Here is a 16,402-nt window from a genome sequence, read left to right as displayed (position 1 = left end):
ATATCACAGGTTTCTAGATAAATACTTATGGGGCAGAGGTGGTGGTATGGATACAGCACCTGGAGTCAGGAGGACCTCAGTTCAAATTAAGCTTCAGACACTAGCTGTGTGACCTTAAGCAAGTCATTTAACCCTGATTGCCTCATATCCAAGTACCTTTCTAATCATCCCAATTCAAATCTGACCACTGGGCCATTAAAGCTCCAGAGGAGAAAATGAGACTATGATTTAGCCTATCACACCTCCCCCTCACTCAAATCCATATCACATACCTTTCATAGCATCACCTCCCTCATGATGTGGTCTTCTTTGAGAATGGAAGACAAACATCATCATCATCATCATCATCATCAATACTCCCCCCTCTAATGGGTTCTTTTCTTCTTTCTTTGATCTTTTTGGAATATAGAACTAGTCTTGCTATTAGTGGGTCAAAGGGTATGAACAACTTAATAACTTCTGGGGCATAGAAAATTGCTTTGCAAAATGGCAGGGTCAGCTCACAGCTCCAGCAATAGTGCCTATTTTCTTTTTTTTTAAATTTTTTTTGCAAGTGAACTTTAATTTATTATTACTATTATTACAATAATTTTGTTATAAGAGTAAACATAAACCTCCATCCTCCCTCCAAGAAGATTATGAAACCTCAAGAATAGTGTGAGAGAGAGAGAGAGAAAAAAAATGTACTTCAGTCTGTTCAGATTCCAATGGTTCTGTCTCTGGGGCGAGTTGCTTTCTTTATAAGTCCACCAGAGAAGTTGCTTCAGTATTTTTCCCACAGTTGCTATTACTAGCTGTACCTCCGATCTGTTCCTCCTCACTCTCATTTATTCTATTCTCTCTTTTTCTCCTTTTATCCTGGCCCTGTCCAAAACTGTGTTGTATCTGAGTACCCTCTCCCTCCATCTTCCCTCTCTTCTATCACTTATTCCCCCCTTCCCTCCCCCCATTCCCTCTTATCCCATCCCTTTCTTCACATTTTTCTCTAGGGTAAGATAGATTTCTATACCCTATTAAATATGTATGCTATTTCCTGTCTGAGCCATTCCTGATGAGAATGAAGGCTCACTTATTCCCCCTTGCCTCCCCCCTTCCACTCCATTGAAAAAGATTTTTCTTGACTCTTATGTGAAATTTCTTAGTTTCTTCTTCATCTCCTTTCCTTTCCTCCCAGTACTTTCCTTTATCACCCATTGACTCCATCTTTTTACTATACCATTGTATTCTGCTCCTTCCTGTGCCCTGTCTATATATATGCTCCTTCTAACAGCTCTTATAAACAAAAAAGTTCATATGAGTTATCAATATCTCTTCCCATGCAGGAATACAAACAGTTCAATATCATTAAGTTCCTCATAGTTCTTTTCATCTATCCCCTCTGTGGTTCACCAGAGTCCTGTACTTGGAGATCAAACTTTCTGTTCAGCTCTGGTTGTTTCAATAGGAAAATTTGAAAGTCCCCTGTTTCATTGAAAGTCCATCTTTTCCCCCGAAAGAGTATGTTCAGTTTTGCTGGGTAATTGATTCTCGATTGTAAACCAAGATCTTTTGCCTTCCAGAATGTCATATTCCAATCCCTAGGAGCCCTTAATGTAGATGCTGCCAGATCCTGTGTAATCCTGACTATGGAGCCTCAGTAGTTGAATTGTTTCTGGCAGGTTTTAGAATTTTCATTTTGATTTGGGAGTTTTGGAATTTGTCTATAATATTCCTGGAAGTTTTTCTTTGGGGATCTCTCTCAGGAGGTGACCAGTGAATTCCCTCAATTTCTATTTTACCCTCTGCTTCTAGGATCTCAGGGAAATTTTGCTGTATTATTTCTTGAAAAATGAAGTCTAGGCTCTTTTCTTGAACATGGCTTTCAGATAGCCCAATAATTTTTTTTTAGGTTTTTGCAAGGCAAATGGGGTTAAGTGGCTTGCCCAAGGCCACACAGCTAGGTAATTATTAAGTGTCTGAGACTGGATTTGAACCCAGGTACTCCTGACTCCAGGGCCAGTGCTTTATTCACTGTTCCACCTAGCCGCCCCCCAATAATTTTTAAATTATGTCTTCTGGATCTGTTTTCTAGGTCAGTTGTTTTTTCCAATGAGATATTTCACATTTTCTTCTCATTTTTTACTTTTTTGGAAGAGTTTTATTTGTTCCTGATTTTTTGCAAAGTCAGCTTCCTGTAGTTCCATTCTGAATTTGAAGGAGTTATTTTCTTCAGAGAACTTTTTTATCCACCTTTCCAGCTGGCCAATTGTGCTTTCTATGGCATTCTTCTCCTCATTTGCCTTTTGTTTTGCTTTTTCCATTAGGCCTAAACTGTTGGGTTTTTTTAGGTTTTTGGCAAGGCAAACGGGGTTAAGTGGCTTGCCCAAGGCCACACAGCTAGGCAATTATTAAGTGTCTGAGACTAGATTTGAACCCAGGTACTCCTGACTCCAAGGCCGGTGCTTTATCCACTACGCCACCTAGCCGCCCTAAACTGGTTTTTAACATATTATTTTCTTCAGTTTTTTTTTTATTTCTTTCACCAAGCTGTTGATTTGGTTTTCATGATTTTTCTGCATTGCTTTCATTTCTCCTCCCAATTTTTACTCCACCTCCCTTAATTACTTTTCAAAGTCTTTTTTGAGCTCATTCCTAGTCTGAGCCCATTTTCTATTTCTCTTGAAGGTTTTGGATTTGGAAGCCTTGATTTTGTCATCATCTGAGTATGTGTTTTGATTTTCCATGGGATTAAAGTAATTCTCTATGGTCAGATTCTTCTTTCTCTGTTGTTTACTCATCTCCTCAGCCCAAGACTAATTTACAGCACTTCCAAGGCTTTGAGGTTTTTTTTTTTTGAAGGGGGAGGTCTTCTGCTCTCTAGCCTGTACTTTGATATGTAGATGGCCACCATACTTCCATCTGCCCTGAAGTGGTAAGGAGGGGTCCTGCTTGGCTACTTAGTATAGCAGCCCAAACTGCAACCTGGATCTGAGTGTGGGCAAACAGCAGAGTCCTATCCCAAGGGAGAGCAAAGAAATTTCTGCAATCTTCCCTGACCCCCTTACTGTCTGCTCTGCTTTGGGGTGCAGGCTGCTTTCTCCAGATTCTCGCTGCAGGTTCTGCAACCAGTGCTCCCTCACTCCACACTCATTCTGGTGTAGCAGAATTCTCTCCTAGTCCCTTCAAGCTGTTTCGAGGCTGTGCTGCAAACCTGGGCTTTTTCCAACTCCCAGTCCTGCTGAAACACACCTTTCCCATGGAACTTCTAAGTTATCTTGGACTGGGAAAATGTCTCACTCAGTCTTTCTGTGGGTTCTGCCCCTCTAAATTTTGGCTAGAGTCATAATTTGTTGACTTTTGGAGTTTTGAGGGGAAGGAGTTTCCAGGAAATGCTGCCTTCACGCTGCCATCTTGGCTCTGCCCCAAATAGTGCCTATTTTCCTACAATTTCTTCAACATTTGTTATTTTCCATTTTTGTCAACTTTGCCAATCTTATGGATGTGAAATGGAACTTTAGTGCATTAATATTTGACCAACTTGGTTAGGAGTTTATTATAGAAGCTAGTTGCTTCTTACTGATGTCATATTATGCCCCCCTTCCCCCATTTTCAGGTAAGTTTTGATTTTTTTTTTGACTCTGCCTTTGTAAGATTGTTCAATGATGGATAAACATAAATGGGGGGGACCACTGGGTAGACTTATGAGAGTTTTGAGATACTTCCTATATTCTCCTCAAAAAATATAAAGTATAGGGGTGGCTAGGTGGCGGAGTGGATAAAGCACCGGCCCTGGAGTCAGGAGTACCTGGGTTCAAATCCAGTCTCAGACACTTAATAATTACCTAGCTGTGTGGCCTTGGGCAAGCCACTTAACCCCATTTGCCTTACAAAAAAAAATATAAAGTACAGTGAGGATTGAGAGGAAGAAATTACTTTTTTGAGTTAGGGTTTAAAGAGTTCAGAAGGAAGAAATGGGATATTCTAGTCTTTCTACTTGTCGTCTTCTCCCTGGCCTGTGAATCATCTTGAATAATCTGTTCTGTTTGTTCCTTGTTGAAGATGTTCTGTGCCTGTTCTTGTAATGTATCCTCACATCTGCCTTCAAACACTAGTATAGACTGTCACCTGTGTCTGAAATTCTTCCAAATCTCTGCTTCCCAGCACCTTCTACTTTCTTTCAGGCTCAGTTCAAGTGCTAACTTCTTCACTGTCCTCCTCTGATCTCCCCAGATGAAGAAAATGGTGCCTTCTCAAAATTTTTTTTAGCACTTGTTTAGACATCTTTTTTTCCCATTCTCATATTCTACACAGAATCAGACTTATTTGTGGCCCCATGTGCTCCCTTTTCCTTCAGTGAAATGCTACTCTGTTTCATCATCCTGATGTGGAAATTATGCCTATATTCTCTATACCAGAGTACCAAGTCTAGCATGTATTAACTGTGCTGGAAAGACCTGGAGTACAGGTCCAGTGATGGACTTTATATCTGTTGCCTGAGGATTAAACTAACCAGATTCAGAAAGGATAAGCAGGTTGATCTAACTAGTTGGACTCACAGTGATGACTTTTTCAGCTATGGCACCCAGTTTAAATCTGATGAAGAAAAAATGTTATGCTAACAAAGAGTTAAACTAATGAGTTAATCTTCTTTGCTGTGCCCTATTTCCCAGTTGAGGAGCTTGGCAGCTAGTCCTATGAAGGAATGCCTTATATAAGTCACTCCTCACTTCTTTCTCCAGGAGAGTTCCAATGGGGAGCTCAGCTCATTTTTTTGAAGGAAATAAACATTCCTTATTTATTTTATAAATAAACTTTAGGGGCAGCTAGGTGGAGTAGTGGATAAAGCAACAGCCCTGGAGTCAGGAGTACCTGGGTTCAAATCTGGTCTCAGATACTTAATAATTACCTAGCTGTGTGGCCTTGGGCAAGCCACTTAACCCCATTTGCCTTGCAAAAACCTAACAAAAAAAAACAACAAATAAATAAACTTTATATTCCTCATAACTCTGGGGTCATTATATTAATTCTTCACTCTGCTCAACCTGAGCCTTAAACGACAACAACAAATTGTTAAACTGTAGAATCCAAGAAGACGAAGAATAGAGGCGGTAAGAATGAAGTGATAGGTCAGGCCTTATTGTATTAAGTAAGGATTTGCACTTTACTCAGTAGTCAATAGGAAACTTCTAGAGATTTTTAAGTGAGCAGACCAGTTCTTTTTTTTCCTTTTGTAATCAAGATTTTATTAGTTTGTTTGGTCATCAGTACATAGACACTATGAATAAATTGTACATTTAAAAATGCTAGAAAAGTCTAAAAATTATGTAGTTGTAATCTTTTTTTTCTAAACTGTTATTCCAGTGACTTTTCTTACTTTGTTTGGAGGCAATTCTCCCTAAAAAGAAGTCATCAAATACCAGTATCCTGAATATAGATAAGGTATTTGATCTTTTACAAAGCAAGGTTCCACCAATTCTGTATTTAATAAAACTACACTCATTATAAACATTTTCCAGTCTTTTACAGTATATTAACAAAGTTACCAGAAAAAAAATTGTACCACTATTACCAAAGATGACAGTGTCACTGATAGCACACAATTTTGAAAGGGAGATCCAACACCAGGGAGCCATTTTATTTAGGAAACAATTGTACTGAAAGACAAGATGGATATAGATTAATCAAAATAAGATCTTTAAAATTCATGGTCACAACTCCAAATTACTATCTCTGCTTCATTTAATTTGATGTAAGAATTGCCTATGGAATGTTAAGTCTATGCACAAGACATGAAACACTTTCCTAAACAACAGACTATTAATTTCTGGTTGTATTAAAACAAACAAACAAAAAACCAAACTGACAATCAGCACATGATCTCACCTTTTTAAATAGGACTCTAAATAACGCCACTTTAGATTGGCTTCACTTATTTAAATGTTTTAAAAAATTAATGTGATGAGGTGGGACTGCCTCCTTCTTAAAAATGTGTTTCTAGAGAGCTACTAAAAAACTGACATTTACAAAATAGTTGATAAAAATATTCCTCTGAATTGTACAAGAAGGGAGGTTACAGGGACAATTGTTAAGATTTTTATAAGATGTTATTCAGATTTGGTTTCTTTCTCTCCTGCTGAATCAGAGGCTGGAACCTCTTCATTTTTAGTTTCTCCATTTTCTGCAGGCAAATCATCTTTATTCTCTTCTTGGTTGGTAGCTTCTGCTTGTTTTCCTTTTGCTCCTTTTTTCCCTTTTGTGTGAACTTTTTTGTCCTCAGATTTAGCCTTCCCAGCTGTCTTTTTGGGCTTTGGTTCCACCTTTGCAAGGGCTGGTTTAGCTGACAATCTGGCCGACCTCCTCTTGGGCTCCTCCCTTACATCCCCTTCTGCGGAGTTGACCTTTCTCTTGGGCATCTTGGCTGCGCGTGGGGACCGGCTCCCTCTCCCCAGAGGCGGGCGGTCACCCGGGCGGGCGGCGGGGGTCTGGGGTCCCAGGCAGAGGGCCGCGGCGTCGGGAGCTTCTACTGCGGCGGCTTCCAGGGCCCGGATGAGCAGACCAGTTCTTTAAGAAAATAGATGCCCTATGATCAGATATTATTCTTTGTGGGGAAGATGAACTATGATTAAAATTCAGGCGATTACTGAAATTGATGTAGATTCCAGGTTTTTTTTAAGGAGTAAAGAAAGGAGATAGTCTAAAACTTTCTTTTGTTTAGGCATTGTTCTCTGTCAGATGGAAAAATTAACTTCCACCTTTTAAATTAGTCCCTATTGTTTTTGAGATTTCTGTCTAATTTATAACTTCATTTCTGTCTTAAACCTGGATTGCTTTATTTATCTACTCTATTTCTTACTTTCTCCCTTATTATAAATAAAGTTAGAACATTCTGTGATAAAAAAAAGAATCTCAAATCTCAACCTGTAAACTAGTTGTTCTTAGTGATTTTTGTCTTCTTCAACAAAGCATTCAATTGTGAGTCTTAAACCAAAGAAAGAGGTCAAAGAGGTCAGTCAGCTCTTGAGGCTGGATTACCAGTTAAATATGAGAACATAAATTTAGAGCTGGAAGAGAATTTAGTGGCCATTTGCCCCAGTTCCATCTCTTCATAGGTGATGAAAATAAAACCATTTGAATTTAAGTGAAGAATCCAAAGGCAAAGTCTCAAATAGAAGTGAGCATTTTAAACCTAATCTGTTGACTCCTAATCTGTTGACTCCAAAATCAACGTTCTTTCCCCAGTAACATTAAGATGTGCTTTAACTGGTTATCTCTATTAATATTGAAATTAATTATCTCTGTTAATGAGAAATCTCTGAGGTTCAAAGAGTTGTTGTGAATTCATGGAATCCAAAGTTCAGAGAGATCTTTTAATTCCTTTTAATCAAATGACTATTCCACCTCTATTTAGTTACCTCCGAGAACCTGGAACTCACCAACCTATTTCATTTGTGGATAGTTTTGTTAAGACATTCCCCCCCATCTTGAAACAAAATAAACCTCCCCAAAATTTCTATCAGCTTGGTTCAGTTCTGCCACTTGGGGCCAAACAGATTAAATTGATTGAGTCTTCTTTTTGAAAAGAAAATAATACTCTTTTTTTCTTCCCCCACCCTCACTTCTCCTGTCTTAAAAAATCACCAGTTTTCCAGTTAATATCTACTGTTGGTATAGTTTCCATTCCTCTAACATGTAGGCTGGATAATAACTTACTTACCCAAGGTTAGTCAATGATTTAGTATCTGATCCCAGATTAGGATTGAGACCCAAAATGCTGCCCTTTGTTTACTCTGTCTACTAATATATGCCACTTGTTTAAAAATAAAATGAACTACTATAATCTCAGACTCAGAACCCTAGAACAAACCTCAAAAGGATCTTTTTGTAGTGAGGTCACAATGGCCTGTTGAGAATTGTAAACTGAATGTTTACTCAAAAAAATTGAACTTGTTCTCAACATTTCCTTTTTTTCCTTCTTGAAGCCCTTCTCTTAGAAAAATAAAATTAAAAAGCACACAACCCTTTGTTTTTGTTACGTTTGTCCTACATTGCCCAGTCCTATAAGGTAATTAATAGAATTACTGGTCATTAAGAATCAACATCAGCTTTGAAAAGGTAACCAGCACTGACTCACATTTTCCCTTGCAGTTGAAAAGGAGATCAAAACTCATTCCAAAATGAAAAAGTATTTTTTAAAATCTGACTTCCTACAACCTTCAGGGCAATGACACAAGATATTTTCCCAAAGTAAATAAAAGATGAACTGACCTTGTCCCCATTTATCAGAAGAGCAGAAAAATGGCTGAATTCTCTCTCTTTTTTTTGAGAGTTAAATAGCATGATAAATGGAAAGCTATCTACATATTTCTTTTCATGTAATTGCTAAATCTAATGACTTTTTCTCAATTATCATTCTTTTTGACCTCCCTGAAGCCTTTGACTTGTCAATCATTCTCTTGTGGATATTTTTTCCTTTGCAGATTTTTGTGATACCTATCAGTCTGACCTCTTCTTTGATTCCTTTACTAGATCTTTATCCAGGTCATGCTGACTAAGCATAAGAGGCTCCCAAGTTTCTGTCCCAGGCCTTTTCTTCTGTTATACTATTTTGTTTAATGATCTCATCAGCCCCTACTGTCAAGGCCCTCAGTAGTCATCTTCCCAGTCATCTAAGGTTAAAACCTAGATATCTTCCTCAGTTTTTCACTCTCACTAACCTCACTTATCCAATATAATGTCAAATTTTATAATTTCCATTATGACATTTCTTATACATATCCCTTTGCCCTTTCCCATTCCAGAGGAGTGAAGGCCTTCATGTCACTTTTGGGTAGCTGCAGTTGACTTTGGGTTGGTTTTCCTGCTTCAAGTCTTTCTCACCCTAATCCATTCTCTACCCAGCTGCTGTAGTGATCTTCCTAAAGTGCAAGTCTGATGTTATTATCTCCTACTCAACAAATTCCTATGTCTCCCTATTGTCTCCAGGATCAAGTATAAAATCATTTTAAGACTTTCAAAACAATCCCTTCATGCCTTTCCAGTTTTACTCTTTAGTCCTCTCATTATGCTCTATGATTCAGTAGTACTGGTCTTTTTTTGTAAGGATTTCTGTGATTTTGGTCTTTAAAATAATAAATATGTATTAAGCTTCAGAGTTTGACCTCAAGAAAGCAAAACAGAATTAGGTTAAATGTTTATGAATATTTCTCTAAGTTCCCTGATTATGCAAGGGGGCTGACTGGAGAACTGAACCCATAAAATGAAGTCTTGAAATTGGGTTCTTAATACAGAACTGAAAAGCACCTCTGGCTCTTTCCATCAAGGAAAGGATGGGTTGCAGGCAACTCAGGATGGGGTGGAGGAGCTGGATTTGTTATTTAGGGTCAATTCATCCATCTCCCAATTTTGTGCCTTTTGTTCTTTTCTCAGTTCCACTTTCTGGCTTCCTTCAATTGGGCGGCTAGGTGGTGTAGTGGATAAAGCAACTGCCCTCGAGTCAGGAGTACCTGAGTTCAAATCTGATCTCAGACGCAGAATAATTACCTTGCTGTGTGGCCTTGGGCAAGCCACTTAACCCATCTGCCTTGCAAAAACCTAAAAAAAAAAAAAAAAAAAGACTTCCTTCAATCTCACCTTTTCAAAAGGTATTTTTTCGCCCCCTCATCCCATAATGTGCCTTCCCTTTAGTTTGTGGAGTATTTGCCCATGGGTTCCCTCATTAGTATGTGTTTCCAAAAGCAGGGACCACATTTTTTATTTTCTTTGTATCCCAGCACTTACCATAGTACCTGGAACATGCCATGGTAACTACTTATTAAAAGCTTGATGTCTGGGAATGCCATTAAAAATGGCATTTTACTAAGTCTTTCAACGTTCTTTTTTCTGTCTCAAAAAGTATTGGGGGCAGCTAGCTGTCATAGTAGATAGAGCACTGGCCCTGGAGTCAGGAGTACCTGAGTTCAAATCTGGCCTCAGACACTTAATAATTTGGCCTTGGGCAAGTCACTTAACCCCACTGCCTTGCATTAAAAAAAAGCATTCAGGAAGCTCTGTTCTTTACATGAAGGAGTGCCAGAGATATATAAGCACATCTAGCCTTTCTACACAGAAGAAATTTGATTGATAAACAGAGAGTATTTAATGATTCCCACTGCTTCTAGGAAACATTCATGTTCCTCATTCTAAACCTCCAAAGCTGGTTGCAGCTGGCCTCTCCCACAAGAGCCTTTGGACAAATTGATGACTTCATTATGTTCTCATATCTACACAAGTTTGTTTTATAGATCTGTCCTTGTCCATGCCAGGTCTCTCCGTGGTGGCCTCTTTCTACCCAAGTCCTATTCATGCTGTAAAACTCAGCTCAAGTCCTGTTTCTTCCATGAAATTTTCTTCCTCAACATTCTAGATCAGAATTTTTCTCTTCAAGATCTTGGTAGCTCTTAATTGTCATGTGGCTCTTATCAGATAGAGCCCTGCTATATTTCTCATTATAGCTTATACACTTTCAATCCTTCTACCAGCAGGACTGAGACTGGAGGATCTTTTGAGTTTAGGAGAGCTGAGCTGAAGTGAACTAAGCATCCAGATTTATATTGTTTGGTGTAAGGATGTTGAGCTCCCAGGAATGAACCAACCCAGGGTAAAAACAAGTGGGTATAAGTCCGATGCTGATCAAAACAGGGTCAGATTTGTAAGTGGCCCCTTCAAACTTCCAGTTCGGGCAGCATAAGGAGACATAATCTTAGTAGAAAACTCATATTAACTTATTAACTATTAATATTCATAATTTAATTATTGATTTAACTACTGATATTTATCATTAGCTATTAATTATTACATTTCATGTGTCTATCTTTTGTCTTTCCAACTAATTTATTAGGCCTGTGATGGAAGAAATAATCCACAACTTCTGGACCCCAACCTTGAACATGATAGATTTGATTAATTTGTATTTTGATAATCCATCTGGATACTTTCTGCATTTGTAAAGGATTGTAAGATAAAAGTCCTTGATTTCTTTTTGTAGGAAGAGAAGTCATTTTTAATTTTTCATATATTTTTGATTCAAGACCTATCCCAGAACAAATATATAACAGTGTGTGTGTGTATATATAGTTTGTCTTTGCTATTATTTAGTGTAATAACTCACTGCTGTGGCTAGGTGGCAGCCTCTCTTTATACAAAAGTAAATTTACAAATTGAATAGAATATTTTTTGTGAACTTCTATGTAAATCATCAAGAACTTATTCTGACGACACATTACCCTGGAACATGTTAAGATAGAGAACTTGAGCTTGAAAAAAAGATCCTAATACAGACATCAAATGTGAAAACATGTAAACTGTGCTTTACTAATCCTAAAGAGCTATATAAATGCTAACTAGGATGATGGTGATGTGGAAGAAAGATATTTAAACAACTTTCGCTTCTGTTCTTTTGGAACTCATGATTTTCTTGGTGTGAGCATTTCTTCACTGATACTATCACCATCACCATCATCATCCCCCCTTTCTGTCTTTCTGAGTTGCTGTGCTAGAAAAAACAATGATCACCTGGTTTCTAGCCTTCTGTCGATGAGTATTCCAAATACAGTAAGATAAATTTTACACCATATGGTGTTTTATACAGTTGTCAAAAAAAGAGAGCAATCGGAAAAACATTACATGAATGGAATTCCAAATGCAATCTCACAGAGAAATGTACAATTGATTAACTCAGAAGTGAATCAGAAAGCAAATAACATTTGATTTTGGTTGACTCAGTTATATATATACAATAGTCTTATAAAGTGGTCTCTCTCAGGAGAGAGATGCCTGATCTTGTGATGCCTGAAGCTTAATTCTGGGATTTGAAAAAACATTTAGACCTAAAATCTGTAGAATTCAAGAAGGTTGGATGTGTGAATCTTGCTTATTAATCAGCCAGGCCCCTCCCTGCATGTCAACATCCGTGAGTCACCCTTATAATGAATCTTTAGAGAGTGGACTGAGGGTATATCTGGTCTCCTCTTTCCATTTAGATGTTATTATTCCTTTGTTGTTAAGATATTAAGCAACATTTCAATTATAAATGTCCATTTTCATAGAAATGAAAATTGGCTTTTGTCATCATTTGATAATAGCAGTCATTAAAGTAAAACATAAATGAGTGTCTTGGTTACTTTTTTTTAAGTTTTTTTTTGTTTGCAAGGCAATGGGGCTAAGTGGCCCCCTTGGTTTCCTTTTTAATCCTCCTTTACTCGAAATACTTTGCTTAAGAAGAAAGTTGAAGGTAGTTTTGCTTTCTCTGAAGTGAGCAAATGAATTTTCTTATTCTTGCTGTGTAATCACAAATCTGGTCTTCCCCCCCCCCCCTTCATCAAATTCTATCAATTTTGAATAACAGTTTAGGATAGTGTAGTATAGTGGAAAAGGGTTTTGGTTTAAGTCCTGGACCTGCCATACTACCTATGTTACCTTGGGAAGCTTATTTAATCTTTCTAAGTCTCAATTTCCTCAACTTTAAAAGGAAGTTCTTTGACTAGGTGACCTCAAAGCTTTTCTTCCTGGAGGTGGCTAGGTGGCGCAGTGAAGAGAGCACCGGTATTGGAGTCAGGAGTACCTGGGTTCAAATCCCACCTCAGACACTTAATAATTACCTAGCTGTGTGGCCTTGGGCAAGCCACTTAACCCCATTGCCTTGAAAAATCTAACAAAAAAAAAAGATTCTCTTCCTTCTCTAAATGATCTGATCAAATTAGAATTTATTATTATTTTTTTTTGCAAGGCAAATGGGGTTAAGTGGCTTGCCCAAGGCCACACAGCTAGGTAATTATTAAGTGTCTGAGGTCGGATTTGAACCCAGGTACTCCTGACTCCAGGGCCACTGCTTTATCCACTGAGCCACCTAGCCGCCCCTTTTAGGTTTTTTAAAATTAGAATTTTTTAAAAAAAGGATTGGGAAAGGTTTAGAGTCTATTTCATTCAAATCTCTTATTTTTTAGCTGAAGAAACCAAGGTACAAAATCATGAAGTTGTTCATTCAAGGTCACACTCACAGAAGAGTATGCTGAAACTGAATATTAATGGGAAACCAGAAACTGATAAAGGGAGACATAAACTAAGTCACAGAGAGGAAAAGAAGGGAACATCCTGTTTTGTAACCCAGACATTTTGAAATAGGGCAGTGATCCCAGATGCCTGAATATGTTTTATGGCCTTGATCACAAAACTACTGATTAAAAAAGGAGAAAACTCCATGAAGTGATTTACAGAATTCCAGGCTCTCAACATTTGATCTAATCTATATCTGAATAAGAATTCCCTCTCTAACACATTGAACAAGTGGTCATTGGCCCTTCTCTTGAGACCCTGGGGAGAGGAATCTGACAACTTCCAAAAGCAATCTATCCATTTTAGAAAGCTCTTACTGGAACTATAACTAGATCTGGGACAAAATACTAGGGTGGAAAATTTAAATGGTATCAAAAGTATCGTCCTGGTGTATGCCTCCTTCCCTAGTCCTTGCAGTGCTCACAGATCACCTTGTTTCCCCCTTTACCCCTAGTATTTGGTAGTCCTTCAGTAGTAGAGAAACTTAACAGTGTCCCAGAATAAGCTTCCTTCCTCTTTCCATACCCCATGAGACCCATCCCCCCTCAACAACTTCCATCCATTGCTCTGAAGCCAAGTATAACAAATCTTCCCTTTTTCAAGTACTTGAAGACAGCTCTCATGTTTCCCACGTTTTCTCTTTTCCAAACATTTTCATTTTATTCACATGATGCTTTCATCTCATGTTCTCAAGATCCTTTCTCTTTCTAGTTTTTCCTCTGTCCATTTTCCATTTTTATCATTAGCTTTCCTAAATGTAGGTAGCTAGGTACTATAGTATATTGAATATTGCACCTGGAGTCAGGAAGATCTGACTTCAGCCTTAGAGGCTTCCTAGCTACGTGACCCTAGACAAGCCACTCAATGTCTGCTTACCTCAGTTTTCCCATCTGTAAAATGGAAATGATAGCAATGCCCTTTTCCCTGGATTGTTTTGAGGATAAAATGAGTTAATATTTGAAAAACACTTTGTAAACCTTAAATCACTATATAAATGTTGTTATTGTTGTTATTTTTAAATGTGTTGCCTGTAACTGAACACAGCTCTCCCCGATGATCTGATCCTGGCAAAGTACATCAGGACTACTACTTCCATTAATTTGAATATCATAAGTACCTTAATATAGCTTTTCTTAGTAACTGACCCAAGGCTAAAATTCACTTCTCCTAAATCCTAGACCCAGACTTTTTTTTTCATTGTGTTTTACTGTATATATATATATATATATATATATATATATATATATATATATATATATAAAAATAATACCTTAGTTGTATAATTTCTTTGAAGTATTTTGTGGAATTTTTTTTCTTTTGCATTTCACCCCTTCAGCCTAGATAGGAGATTCAACATTTAAAAGAACCAATTGGGGCCAGCTAGGTGGCACAATGGATAGAACCCCAGCCCTGGAGTCAGGAGGACTTGAGTTCAAATTTGGCTTCAGACTTAATCACCTAGTCACTTAACCCCATTGCCTTGCAAAAATAAAAAACAAAAACAAAAACAAAAACAAAAAAGTACCAATCTCTGTGCCATTGAAGGACATTACAAAATTCAGACAACATATGTCCCTTGCTGTCATAGGATCAAGGGTATCATAGGATCAAGGGTAGTCAGAGGAGCAAGACACCAGGTAACTAGAGCACAACATATTAAATAATAATTATATTAGATACTTGTTAATTCAAGTGTCACATGAGGTCCAAGAAAGAAGATTGTTATCAATCAAGGTTGAAGTGGGTCAGGGAAAGATTTATGGAGGAGATGGAATTTGAAATGGGTTTTAATGGATGGGTAGAAATTCATCAGGTAAAAATGAGGTTGGATGTGGAGAAAGGCATTCCAGGCATAAGGAAGAACCTAAAGCTAGAGAGGTGCATTGATCCAAGACTATGAAGGGCCTTTTAATCATCAGAGGAATCTTAAGATCACAGAAGTTTGGAGCTAGAAGGGACCTCAAAAGCCATATAGACAAACTATGTTATGAACTTGAGAAAAAGAGTGACTGGAGGCTTTATTCTGAAGTGAAATCAGAATAAAGAACTAGTTGCTTTCTCATGAAGTTTATAGTAAAAGGGAGGAAGAGTAAGGTTCAAGAACTTGAGAGAAGAGATTGTTGTATCCTTGGTCTTTGTATCTTCAGAGTCTGACAAAAAAATAAGCTCTTTGATTAATGTTTGTTGATTGATTGGTGAGTGTTGGATGGGATAGAAGAATAAAGGGAAGGCTGTTCTGGAGTAGATGGATTTGAGCATGTTTTTGCAGCCAGAGAAGAGGGACTAGTGGAAAAGGAAGGATTTTGCATTTCATGTATTGAGGAGTGGGAAGAGGGGTGTGAGGAAGGATGACAGATAGAATTTATTCCTTGCATGATCTACTTAATTTTCACTTTGAGTCTATGATCAATTTAAAAGTAGGTTGAATAAAAGAATGAAGCAGATTTGGAAGGAGAAGCTGCATTCAGAAGCACAGCTGAAGTGGGCTTCAAGGGAGTATTTCATTTAATCTATATCTGAACAAGAATTCCCTCTATAACACATTGAACAAGTGGTCATTGGTCCTCTTCTAAAAGACCTTCAGGAGAGGGATCTGACAACCTCCAAAAGCAATCAGTTCCAGTTTAGAAAGCTCTTTCAGGAACAAAATACTAGATTCTAGATACTAGATACTAGATACAAAATACTAGATACTAGATTCTTATGATGCTCCTACCACATGCACCTTCAATTTCCCCTGATTTTCCTACTTATCCTTTCTAATGTTCAATCTAACAAGACTGAGGGAATTTTGATAGCTTAGGACTCTAGCTTGAGACCATGGAAGTGAGAGGCTGCATAGAAAGGGACATTAAAATTAGAAGATGTGGATTCCAGTGCCAGCTTTGTCATTTATTTACTTGTAACTTTATTAGGTCTCATCACTTTCTGGACCTCAGTTTCTTCATCTATTAAATAAGATTGCTGTAGATGAGCCCTAAGATCTTTCCCAGGTTCAATAATTTAGAAACAGGCTAGAGTCTATGGGGGATTTGCTCCGTGGAAATTCCAGCTGTTACTGTTGACCTTTGAACTTAAAGTATGGCTACTCCAAAAAAGGTACTGATTATCAGACACTGTTAATTTTTCCCCCAAATATTTGGAAGGCTGCCATGTGACTGAGACATTTTTTATGGCAATTGGTCCAGAGGGGAGAACTATGAATGATGTAGCAATTTTTAAAGAAGGTACATTTTTAAAAATAAATCTTAATAATAATTTATTGGAGGTAACAAAGAGAAATAGCATGGAAAAATGGAGAGAATATTGGACCTGGAATTAGGAAGAAGCAGAT

General features: G+C 37.8%; 1 protein-coding gene across 1 annotated transcript; it reads right to left on the bottom strand.

Moving 5' to 3' along the window:
- Positions 1–5,835: 5,835 nt before the first annotated feature.
- LOC141519955 (non-histone chromosomal protein HMG-14-like) lies at positions 5,836–7,797 on the bottom strand. The gene is made up of 2 exons (XM_074231889.1): positions 7,694–7,797; positions 5,836–6,540 (listed from the first exon to the last, which is right to left on the bottom strand). Exon 2 carries the CDS (start codon positions 6,390–6,392, stop codon positions 6,084–6,086), a length of 309 nt encoding a protein of 102 aa, XP_074087990.1. The 5' UTR covers positions 6,393–6,540; positions 7,694–7,797; the 3' UTR covers positions 5,836–6,083.
- Positions 7,798–16,402: the final 8,605 nt, after the last annotated feature.

Source organism: Macrotis lagotis, chromosome 4 (assembly GCF_037893015.1).
Source record: "Macrotis lagotis isolate mMagLag1 chromosome 4, bilby.v1.9.chrom.fasta, whole genome shotgun sequence".
Classification (NCBI taxonomy): Eukaryota; Metazoa; Chordata; class Mammalia; order Peramelemorphia; family Peramelidae; genus Macrotis; species Macrotis lagotis.
Note: the sequence above shows the minus strand (reverse complement) of the source record. Positions and strands in the feature narration are given on the sequence as shown.